This window comes from Petromyzon marinus, chromosome 10, assembly GCF_048934315.1.
Source record: "Petromyzon marinus isolate PM22_M1 ecotype Great Lakes invasive population chromosome 10, UKy_Petmar_22M1.pri1.0, whole genome shotgun sequence".
NCBI classification, from domain to species: domain Eukaryota; kingdom Metazoa; phylum Chordata; class Hyperoartia; order Petromyzontiformes; family Petromyzontidae; genus Petromyzon; species Petromyzon marinus.
This window is the reverse complement of record NC_133676.1, coordinates 2439485-2451705: the sequence shown is the minus strand read 5'-3', so window position 1 is coordinate 2451705 and position 12221 is coordinate 2439485. Positions and strand designations below refer to the sequence as shown.

General features: G+C 52.6%; 1 protein-coding gene across 8 annotated transcripts in view; it reads left to right on the top strand.

Annotated features, from left to right (window-relative positions):
- Nucleotides 1-12221, top strand: part of LOC116941117 (kalirin-like) — a 94853-nt gene that overhangs the window by 2796 nt on the left and 79836 nt on the right. For all 8 annotated transcript variants that reach the window (XR_012941375.1, XR_012941374.1, XM_032951801.2 and 5 more), the window contains exons 2-3: nt 10890-10964; nt 11741-11855. Coding sequence is in view for 6 of the 8 variants with exons in the window: in XM_032951801.2 (XP_032807692.1) it covers nt 10890-10964; nt 11741-11855 (190 nt within the window). In the remaining 2 variants the exon portion in view is untranslated. The remainder of the gene's footprint in view (nt 1-10889; nt 10965-11740; nt 11856-12221) is intronic.

Genomic DNA, 12221 nt, shown 5'->3' with positions numbered 1-12221 from the left:
CCGCATGGGTCGCACGGGGCAGGTCCAGGGAGTGGAGCTCGGCGCTGCTCCGAGGCTGGACACGCAGATGTGCCGGATTCCTGCACCATGGCGTCACCGCAGTTGCAGCCTCTCTCATCGACGGTGCGGGGAGCGAGCGTGCAGAGCAGGGGGGAGAGGAGTGCAGGGTGTCCGGGTGGGTGCAGGGAGGGTGCACCGTGTACGCGTGTATCCACAGTGAATGCAGGGCATTTGTAGTGGGCGTTGTATGAAGGGAGTGAGGCAGGGTTTGTGCAGGGGGTGCAGGACGCCTGCGGATATCGTCAAGAGCGTGCAGGGAGTGTGGGTCCATGGGTTTGGCCCCTGGAGTATGTGTGCGGGGAGCGAGTGTGTTTCCGTGCAATAGAAATGTGAAATGCATATAAGCCTGAGCTGGGTATCGCCAAGTCACGCGTGCACCACGTGCACGGGCGATGATGAGCTGTAAGTGCACATGCTGCCACATTCCCCGTGTGACTGACCGCGTCTCGCTTCCTGCTCCCCTTCAGTCGCTCAGCCTCTGTCAAATGGCTTTTGCTGTACCAAACGTCCATCGTCTTGCTGTCCGTCTTGGCAGCCCCTTTCGTGTGTTTTAAACACAGGCTAGCTGCTGCGCATGCCGTATACCACCCTCCCGCCCCCCAAGCACACACGGTGCATGTGTATATGCAATGAGGTGTGAAGCGAGACGGATGAGAGAAGGAGAGGGGGGGTGCAACAGACATTGCAGACGCTGCCCGGGCAGAATGGTGGGACGGCATTTGTCTTGCGGAGAGGGAGAGGGAAGCGACCCGCGTCCACACACACACACTCTCTCTGTGCGGCTGTGTCAGCGCTTCACTGGCAAAATCAACACGGGGACAATGGGACTGACAGTCGGCGACAGTGGGGCACGTACACGCAGGGCGCCGTGGGCACCATCGCCCTGCGTCACTGGCAGGCGAGCGCCAGCCAGGCGGCCTGCCGTCTGTTGTTCGCCATCGTGCCGATACTCGAGATAATTGCACAGATAGGTCCGTTCGTTGTGTAGGGATGAATATTCGTACGCAATTAACGGGCCTCTCTGCCGTGTTTCCGTGAAGGAATGTGGCCACGTGCCATCGCAGAACGCGTGGGCACGGTGCGTCTCTCGTCCCGTGTTCGTTGCACCAACGTGCAGTGCAGCAGCGAAGGAGGGGATGGCGGGAGCGTCGCCACCGCTGGTAGTGATACTGTGACGTGTTGGGGGATAAGAGGAAGCCCCCGGTGCTGCTGTTGCAGCCTGGCATGTGGTGCAGGCAGCAGCTCCCTCCACGCTGCAGGTTGCACAGGCCGGGCTGCAGATGCTGAGCCGGGCGTGCGTGTGAATGCTGGCAATCCCTCACGCTCCGTCCGCCCGCCCGCCTGCCACTGTGGAATTCCCGGGCGTACTGTGTGCCCAGGTCACCGACGAGAGTGGCGAGGGACAGGTGTTGTGCCTGGTGCTAAACAGCCGCGCTGCATCACAGTGGCCAGGCGTAGTCCCAAACTACTATATGTCGGTGATTGGTGAAGGCCCGCTCACTGCTCAATGTAATCATTAGCGTCATTATAGAGAATATAGGTAACTAACTAAGCAGACGATGCCTCCATCCCGTATCTTTCCCTCCGCGTAAAAATGTAGGGTTTTTTTACAAATCTCATCGGCCACACGGTTTAATACAAGTACAATTCTGGACTGGTTTCGACATTCAGTGGCTTGTCAGCAGTCAGGCTTGTTTAAAACAATGCTGGTGAACTGCCAAATGTTTAAAGAAAATTACCCCCTTCGATGCGGATACCAATTCGACACAAAAGTGGTGCAGAGTTTGCTTGTAGTCATCCAGCGCTGCTGCTGAGAAGATGCACTCCCAGTAGGCCGTTCGGCCGTTCGGATCTGTAAAAGAATACTTAAAGATGTAACTATCAACGGAGTTGAGGAAGGGGAGGTCTGGTAAAGGTGTGGTGGTGATGATTGCGTGGCAGAAAGCCCACAGCTGGCTTTGGGATTATAATTATCAGACTGATGGAGAGTGCTCTGCCTGACTATTGTTTGTGCCCCAGCTTTGCATTCACAGCACTCAAACAAGCCACCCGCGTCCCCTATTTATTTTAGTGCTGGGATGGGAAACACAAACCTGACAGTCGCATATACACATTAGGGGAGCCAGGCCCAATGTTTACAAACACGCGCCTGGGCAGTCATTATTAATATCTCTAAACGTATATATAATTTGTTGAGTACAGGAAAAAGTTACGCACCTTTTATCTGCCGGCCGGATTTACCTATTTGTGTCCATGTACTTACTGTACCTGCATTCCTGGGCTCAAGGGTTGATTGAGTGGTCTGCACCGTGTGCCAACAGACCCACGTGTGTTTTTGATGGGCGTGGCGCATCGGAAGCGAGGGTTGGTGGACCATGCGTATTTTTTTTAGGCTTTCAAAACCCGCTGGGCAGCGAGATGGCCAGAAGATGCCATCATGCCAGTGCATCATTTGCATTTGTGGGCAGAAACCTTTCTCTGTGTGTGCTCTGGATTCCTCCCATACGAATCAAAACACGACTTAAATAAAAATCGTTAGAACAGGGTTCTCCTGAAAAGTCTCGATTAATTTAGGCTTTCCCGAATAAATCACCATGGCCAGTCCTTGTTAATCCACTTAGGGATGAAGGCCTCCACGACTCCCTGCGAGTCGTGGTGGTTACTTGACATTGTCTCAATTTGCTGGTCAATACAAGGTAGGGAAGGTGGGAAATATGTAGATGTGTGGGGGCAGTGATTGGGCTTTGCTGCACTCTGCCACCAACAGTGTAGCCCCATAGCCTGTAATACCCGCTATGCATGGTGGCCACCAATTTCTAACACTATGCAGGCTCAAACCCTGCTTAGCTTCTGAGATTTGACGAGATCGGGCGCATTATGGATAATGTGCTTGTTGTTAAGCACATGGCATTTCTATCGTATCGTGACTATTGCAGGGCTTCCCAAACGTGAGTCCCCATGACGCACCGCGATCTGTTTTTCGCCGTCAACCAATCGGCGTTCAAATACAAATGAAGTCGTTACATGCTGCATGCACCCGATGATTGCTAAACACGTCTTGCGCGACACAGAAAACGCCGATTTAAAACGGAACTCCTCGACGCTCGCTGCTCTCTGTGGGACACGCGTACCGATCATCAGGCGTGTGTAGTGTGCAACGACTTAAATTCGGTAAACGTGCGAAGGCGGACCGTGGTGGGTCAGGGGGGCAGAAACTGCGGAACCTCTGCCGGGATTCGGACGCCGCCGAGGGTTGGGTCGTGGCTGCCACCACCTGGGCGCGTGTTGTCCTTTTTCCTACAGGCGTCTCCGCTTGACCCCGGATCGCGTGATTAGCATTCACTGGCTGCGGCGAGGCCGGGCGCGGTGTCAGCGGCGCGTGCGCGCGTGTTCTGCTCGCCGCCGCCGCTGCGCAAGGGGAATACTGAAGCTTTGTCGTGTGTGCACGGCGTGTTGGGGGACAGTTTGTTTTATTATCTTTATATGGCCTTCTTCTGTAAATCCAACACAGTGCTGCCTGTAAACAGGCGCCCTAGTTAAACATTTATGGGCTTGCTCTCTCAAGATAATTGTACCTAAACTAAACCTGCAAAAGTGATGAAAGAATTGGCCCTTTTTGACAGCAATGTAACTGCGAACTTATCCTCTTGACCTCGTCATTGCTGCACAGCTCTTGCTTAGAAGGGGAGGCGCTTTATAAAATACCTTTACACAATCTACAAAGTAGCACCATTGAACTCCACAGGGTGTTTACTAGGGCTCCCTTTAATCTCCAGGCATACATACATATACATACATACAAACGACTTGATGACCAATGAGGAGTACACAAAGGCCTACTGGTGGGGAGGATGCCTTGGTCATAATATGTCTGCATGGCTGCTCCCGTATCGCCATGAGCGGCGATGTGAGCTACCCACAATGCCGTCACCAGCAGTGCTGCTTCCCAATTTCTCCTCTTATAAGGTGGTGAGAGGGGCCCAGCTAGGGTTGCGACCTGTCCGGTTTCACGCAAACAGTCCGGGAATTGGCATCTGTGTTTGGGTGGCAGGATTTCATTTGTACCGAGATCTGGTACCGATATTGTTATTGAGCTGCAATACTTTACACTGCATGATCTTGATAGTCCCCTAGGTTAACTGAAATATACGTCTGGTATTAGTCTGTGGTGGAAAAGGTGGCAGCCCTCGGGCCAACGGACGGCACCCAGAGGACCGCATTGCCGCCTCTTGTCTGCCTGTCTGCTGAGTGCCCAGGCTATTCTGGGCGCCATAATCCTGGAGCCTGGGCAGCGTCACATGACACTTTTTATTTCAATAAAAATAACCCATAAAACACGGGGCCGGTGACAGCATCGGCGTGTGGGCCCCTCATGGTCCTCATGCTGTCCTTGGAGGGACTGCACCCGGGCGCGGTGCCCACTTCGTGCTCAGCCAAAGGTTGGCACTTGCCCCTGGAGACAATTGGCCTGCTTCTTCCAATCATGCTAATTAGGGAGTGAATTGGTAAAGAGAGTCTGTAATTTAATTTACGGGTCAGAATGGAGCATGACAGATGGTGGATTGGTCAAGTCGCGGTGGGCGAGACCTCCATGTTTTCAGGGAGGCATCCTCAGATGTGTGGGAGCAGTTTGTATGACCACCCAGAGGTTCCTGGAGGCCCAGGGCAGGATGCCACTTGGGACCCCCTTATTCATTAGCGACAAAAGTGGGCCCCTGTATTGGAGAAAATTGCCCCTTTTTGCCCCACCCTCTGTAGCTCTGGCAAGGGGTCAAAGGACATGGGGCTCAAAGGGCGCAGGGCTCAGTCACTCGCTCATTGGTGGTCAGTCAAATCCTTATCACCCTTCTATTACTACTACCATGGTTACATTTCCCATGAACTTCACTCTTTGATTCCTCCACCTATGTTGAGGACTCGGTCTCCTAGACTTATTATTATTTTGTCTCTTCCACACTGTGTTCAACCAGTAATACAGGTCACAACAATGCACTCACTCAACCACCACAATGCAGGTCACAACATTGATCTATCTGCGTCTTCCCTGGCATTGCTCCACCTTGGAATTCCCTCCCATCGTCTATTCTCTCTCAGCTCTTACAATAACCTTGCTCAATTCAAGAATTGCATTAACTCTATGTATTGCAATTTTGATAGTGCTTGTTTAACACGTAGGCTTTCGCGACCAATATCATCCATAACAGAGGTTTTTTGGGTTAGATCGCGTAAATATATAAATGTGTCGTTAAAACCCGCCACCACCCGACACAGCCAACTAGTAAGGGTTGTCACGTTAACAGAACATGCCAATTCGTCACTAGTATAGCACGCCGGTGTGTTGGAGAGCCAAGCCACAACATTTACAATCCGAGTACGACGTTTTGCCAGTAATTACAACTAGCTTCATCAGGTGACAGCCAGATTTTCTAACTGTTTCGTTCCTTATATAGAGAAACGACACGTTTATATATTTTCGCAATCTTACCTAAGAAACCTCTATTGTGTTTGATAGTGCTGTTTGTTGCTGGCCATTTGGTTTTTTGGGCCTGTGCCCAACTGTGTGGAAATGTAAAAAAATCGACAGCAGTGGTGCATGACTGTTTGTGTAGGCCATGCTGGACACCTGAGCCCCAGTTTTCATTCACCTGCAGTTCACAGCTCATATCCAGAAGCAGAGGCTTTGGTTGAATCACGTGCAGATGAAACACATTGGCTGTCACTTGTGCTGGAAGCCTTTGGAAGGCTCACTGCTCTGTTTATGCAAACGTCTGGTACGTATTAAAGCATTCCATTGCTGATTAAATTCGTCCAAAAGATAGTTTGTGTTATAACGATGCATATAAATTTTGGCTGCTCTCAGCCATTGTATCACTGTTTCGATTACACAGTGTACTGTTTAATCTTCACACAGAACCCAAACACGGTTTACGGTAAGGCATTTATTTTTGTTAATCTGGAAGAAAAAAAAATTGCAGCTTGTTTACATGGGCCCTGAGGTTAAACTCCCCTGGCAGGGGTTACAATGGGAGCGGTTTTGGTGGCTGTTCTTGACTTTAGTCGCGCAGCGGAAAAGTTTGTGATCGTACCGAGACCGAGACACACGTTTGACCAGAGGTCTGGCCCTCCCTTTTCCGTACCCTGCCGCAGGCCGTCTGTGGTCTGCGCTGCAGTTATATAGGGCCAGAGGGGAGTGACTTGTGAGTTTTGACTACTTCCCTTCTTAAGCAATTGAAGGGCTGACGGAGGCGGTGAAAGTGGGGGCGCTGAGCAACGTGAGTGACCGAGGAGGCCCGAACACGCGTCGCGTGGATTAGGGGGCAGGCGTGTTTTGTGAATCGCACTAAGGCCCCCTTAACAAAACAAGACAATACACGCGTCACATGGCATACAGTTCAAAAGACGTGTCATTAGCAACACAACTAAGTACAAACATTCCTTTTGTCTGCCCGCTCGGCAAGAGCGGCGCTGGGGAAGGAGGGAGGGTGGTGGTGATGTGGGAGCAGGGCTGGGTGTGTGCACAACGGCAAGTTTTCCGCGCCAGTGTGAAATGCAGCGGCCGCCCTGGAAAATCATTCTGTAACCAATCGGAATCCTGCCCTCAAGGCAGTGCCCTGACTCTACCCCTAACCTGAACCCAGTCTTTGCCTCTATCCCCACGCCACATACATGATCATGGCGTGCTCATTCGCATACTCGTTATTGCACTCAGTGAGCCCCAAAACCGATGCTCATTCGTGGCAGTGGCATGTATCACTCCACCTCGTCTTTTCATCTGATTGGCCAATAAGCTGTGTCGGGTAAGTGACGGACAAGCACACACCTCACCAATTGCGTGGCCAGAACGAGTAGAAAGACACGCTACGAGGGTGTTCAGGCAATGCCCCGTCTTTGCAGCAGAGAGATGATGTATCTGGAGCAATCGCCATTTTCTCTGCTACGAAGAGAGATTTTTATAAGGCCACTGCCCAAAACGGTATGTATTTTATATAGCATATGTTTTCCCTTCTAGGGCCACAGCGTTATTGATGAATGTGTAGAGTGCTTTGTTATTTGTGCTTGTGCACCACTGCCAATGCAGCAGCATATGTAAATGAATGTTTTTATTTGAATAAGTTCAGCAGCTTATGTGCTTCACAACAAGCCTCTCTTTACCGCCTACTACTACTGGCATTGTATGCTGTGACTCATGTGTTGTTTTTACTAAACTATAAACACTTTTCGCAAGTGACCTGGCCACAAATGATAGCTTAACGAAGTGGCTTGTCATGTAGACATTTATAGCAGGCAAATACTCTGAACGCATGTCTCTGGATGTGGAGGGAAAAACCGGAGGATTCGGAGAAAAATCCTCGCGAGCACAGGGAGAACAAATATGCAGGCATCAGGGTCGGAATGGAACCACAACATCCTGTATGCCAGGCGAGGTAGTTAACATCTCGCCACCGTGGTGCCCCTACAGTGGTGTACTGATCATAACTGCATGTGATAGGATATCATTTGTCACGTAGCTTATTTTGACTCATCACATTCTCTGCCTGCGAAACACACTTATTCTACGCACTATAGAGCCACGTGTGATCTGGTTTGCGGGCAGGATACGTCTTTTGGAAGGACGCACACATTTTTATTCACACTCACTCTCCCCATTGTTATTTTAAACATTTTCTAAGCATAGGCCTAAATGCCGAAAACGTCCAGCGGGCAGCAACAATCGGCACTTTCAAAGTCGTAATTTACACAGTTAATACTTGTCTTAACTTGAGCAAGGTTATTATAGGAGCTTGGGAACAGGCGATAGGAGGGAATTCGAAATAACTTGACCAAGGTTATTATAGGAGCTTGGGAATAGTCGATGGGAGGGAATTCTAAAGTGCAGCAATGCGAGGTAAAAAGTCGAGAGAGAAGTGTTATGACCTGCAGTGTGGTATTTGAACACAGCATGGATTAAATAAAACAGTGCCTGGTTAACCTTTATTCAAACAAGTTGCACTTATTCAAGCAAAAGAATGAATGGAAACTCGTTAATGACGTGTCCTCTTGTTTATGATTAAAGGCGGGGGGGGGGGGGGGGTCCCAGGGAGGGGGTCCCCGTGATGAAGGGCGTCCGGCTCTGGTTCCGCCGATTGTTAGGGAAGTCTGAGGCCCCACTTCTCTCCCCACCCTCCGGCACCGCTCCCTGGCTGCCCCCCGGGACGGGAAGGCAGCTGCAACAACAACAGGGTGCGCTGTTCGGAAACCCAGCGCTGCCCGGTGTCCGATTGGAAGTATTTTTAAGTAATGGGCCCCCGTGCGTGGTCCTTGTTAAGGTCACGGAATTACACGTGGCGTGCCAATGGAGGGCAATCTGAGGCCAGAGGAGGCTCGTGACCGTGACCTGCTTCCAGATGTAAACCCAGAAGATAATGGGCCCACAGCGGCCGTAGGACAGGGGCGACCTCAATTGGCTGGGGCTGGGCCAGGCCCCCCCATGAGCACAGCTGTGCGCAGGGATTGTCTGTGCAGCAAGCGTCTGTGTGGTTGTCGTGCAGCGATCGTTCGTGTGAAATTTCCATCCAACTAGACGTGACTCTACCTCTTATGTAGATTGGTGCCTGGGTTTACCTGCGTGGGTCGGTGTCCCTGCACCGGTGTCCCTGTCTCCGTGTCTCCGTGCGCATTGGACCTGACCATGGGGATATATATGCACAGAAACTCCCAGGAAGTCCCTGATTGCTCCAGACAAGTCACCGCTGCCTCATTGTCAGACCAGACACGTGTATGTGCCGCACACCGTGCTGTTCCGTAAAAATAAGTATAAAATTAAAGTAAAAACAGGTCGGCTCGTACTGTTTCCACCACCATTGCCACCACCAGCAGATGTGACGTGCACCACGCTGGGCAGATGTGCGAAACGCCCAGCTGGCATAGGCGCCCAGTGTTTGCACGCGTGAAGTTCTGGCTCTGTGTCCTGCGACACTACACTGTGTACTGTATCTGCGCACTGACTGCGAATACCGTGACTGATATTATGGTAATGCGAATGTGTGTGTATACTGCGAGTGTGCATACGTACATTGTGCTCACTGAATATCGGCCATTTACATCTCGAAGGAGCTGCGGGTATGCATGACCGTGCCACGTACACACATCCGCCTAATCTTAACCCTTATGCGAGCGAGCAAAGTGCCAACCCTGCACTCAGCACAGCTAGAGTCGGGTCAGGGTTACCTCGGTTATCGCAGAAGCAGATTCTGCAGGGGTCTCGCACTTGCGCCACAGTGTAGAGTCTACGTGTGCGACCGCAGAGCTCTGGACTTCTGGCCTCGGCTGGCACGTGCGGCACGCGCGTGTTTACCCTGGTGATTAATGACGAGCCGTGTTTACCCTGGTAATTAACCCCACAAAGGTAGCGGGGTCAACGGGGCCCGCTCCATAGGGAGGCGCCGTGCCAGGCACCTGTCGTGGGGAATGCGTGTGCGTGTGTGTAATTGTGCGGACACTGGAAGCATCGTCTGTGCCCACGGCTTCACGGCCAGCGAGGAATGAGCACCGCAGGGGACCAGCTCAGAGTGGGCCTCCACTCTGAACATACAAGCGGACAGAGATGGGCTGCTGGTGCGCAAGCCACCTTGGGTCACCTCTAGGGCACATTGATTGTTTTTTTAATCTATCAGTGGGCATGGGACAGCGGGCACACGTGTGCTGCGAATACTTGCGTGTCCTCGCCTCCACCGGGGCTACCTGGAGCAGCGAATGGTGAGGGTTGCGTGGCCTCGCCAACACTCCCCGTGTGCGTGCGTTCTCGTCACGGTAGGGGCACGGGGGAATCTACCTATGATGGGAAAGGGAAATCAAAGAGCAAGGCCGCCTATCGGGCTGTGGGGGCTATCGGCTCTCGGGCTATCGGGATATCAGGGACGCTGGCCTATGCGACTCTCTCGCTCCGTCGCCGCACGGCAGGTGCTGCGGGTTTGAGCGTCATGTCCACCTGTAGCGGAGATGCGATCAAAAACCAACGCGGCCATCGCGGGAGACCAGGAGTTGCAGGCAGGGGACACTTCACCTCGCCCTTCCCGTTTCCTTGCTAATGACGGCAACGTAGCGCGGCTAGTAAACACCGCATCGTGCGAAGTGCTGGCCGCCCTTGTAAAGCGGTCCTCGGTTCACATGCATGTGAGAAATTTGGAGCCTATTAACATGGAATGTTGGCACTAAACACCGCACATCCAATGTTGAGCGGCATTCGTGAGTAAAGATGTGCGCAGCAGCCCCAGGGGCCAACAGTTGCCATTTGTGCGTCTGCCACAACCACCCGCGCTCTATTTTGCACTGCCGACCCCCTTCCGTTGGGCCCGAGCAGAGAGGAGGAGGCGGTGGGCTTGTAATGAGGTCACCTCACTCCTGCACTCCCTCGGAGTTGTGACGGCGCTGGTGGGGGGGCCCGGAGGGGCGAGGGCCCAATGAGCCGCGTGCGCTTCCTCTTTCCCAGAGCGTCTGCCCCACTGTTGACGTGCCTCCGAAATTAAATTAAGAAATTGTGGCGCCAATTAATTAGTGGCCAGTTGCTGACATGTGCGGGGTAATTGGCAACATGACTCCTTGTGCCCACGTTTTGCCTGCGCCCGTCTCTTCCCCAGCCCCCCCCCATCGCTCCGCAGGGAATCGAGTGGCCGAGTTTACCACAATGGAGAGAGGGGCTCTGGCCCTCATCACCGAGTCTTTGGGGGGGGGGGCAGTAGGGAGATTCTCGAGCCCTCTGGCCCAGCGCCGCCTTCATCGCGGGTGGCGGCTGCAAATGCCGTGACTCTGTGCCAAGAGTGACACTGCTCCTAATGTGTCGGTGCATGCAGGGGCCGTGGCCAACGATGGACCAGCCATGGACAGCGTGTTGCCCCTGCTCAAGGACAAAGTGGCCTATCTGTCTGGTGAGAATACGAGTGCCCTCTGTCCGTTTTAATTTTGTATACATGCAAGAGTCCCATACACACAGGCCGGCGTGTGTGTATGTATGTATCTGCTTGTGTAATGTGTGTGTGTGTTTGTGAGCGGTTCTCAATCCGCTTGTGAGTTAATAATCTGGCAGGGGGTTGACTCTACCTATTATCTCTCTGGCGTCGATATGAGTATCACTTTGTGGGCAAGTCACCAGCGGTTGTCCTCTGGATCGACTGGGGAATCCCCACTACTGGCTCAGGGCTGTAAACAAGAGATGAGCGCCACCTCAGTGGTCATTTGAGCTAGACGTTAGGTGGATCCCAGAACACCTGGGTCTGCCCTTGGCCCTCCGGCCAGCGAACCGCTTACAATTCACGTGACCTTCAAGTGCACCAAGCCTGGAACAAGCTGTTGTGATGTCATCTCGAACTGGTGGTGAAATGCTGGCTGTCGTGTGTAGTTTTTTTGGTTAGCGCACCACTCCAAACCCGGCGCTCTTGAGTTTTATTTCCACGCAGAACAAGCATCAGTGACGAATATTTGAACTGGTCCTGTGCCTCCCTTACATTGACTCAGCCTTAAATGAGTACCTGGTGAGATGTGTAAACATCACCATTGGGATGGCATAGGCTACCAGGTGTGGTGCTGGCCACCTACCCCCAAGTGCACCATGCCGGCCTTCATAGTTGCTCATTAACTGCACTTGCCCCAACCGTATGTGAAGGCTATACGGGGTATCTCTGTCTCTATGCGTCGTGTGACTCAGGTGGGAGAGATCGGCAAGGAGGCCCCATCATCATGTTCCCGGCGCGTGGCAGCCTGGAGCGGGCCCGTCCCGATGATCTCAGAGAGCTCATCGCTTACCTGGCCAGCGTGCCCAGGTATGCCTTCCATAACCATTTACACTTGTAATTCATCGCAGCCGCTGCATGGTATTCACTCGCTCGTGAAGCAAGAGAAGGACTCAAGAGGCGCTTGGAGGAACCAGAGAGCGGGAAGGCCGCAACCAGGCAGTGAGCTACCGCCAACAATTGCCCAAGCTCTGTGGTCCTCTAAATATGAAGGCCTATCGGCCATTTAATGTGGGAGGAGACGGGGAGCACCCGGAGAAAACCCACGCACGCGACGGGGAAACGCTCTATCCCATACAGATGGAACTGGTGGAGTCCTCTTATTTGTTGTACCGCCGTCCCCGTGTGGGCCAAGTTATGGCACCACCTCGACACCCACGGGGAAGGGAGTTTCAC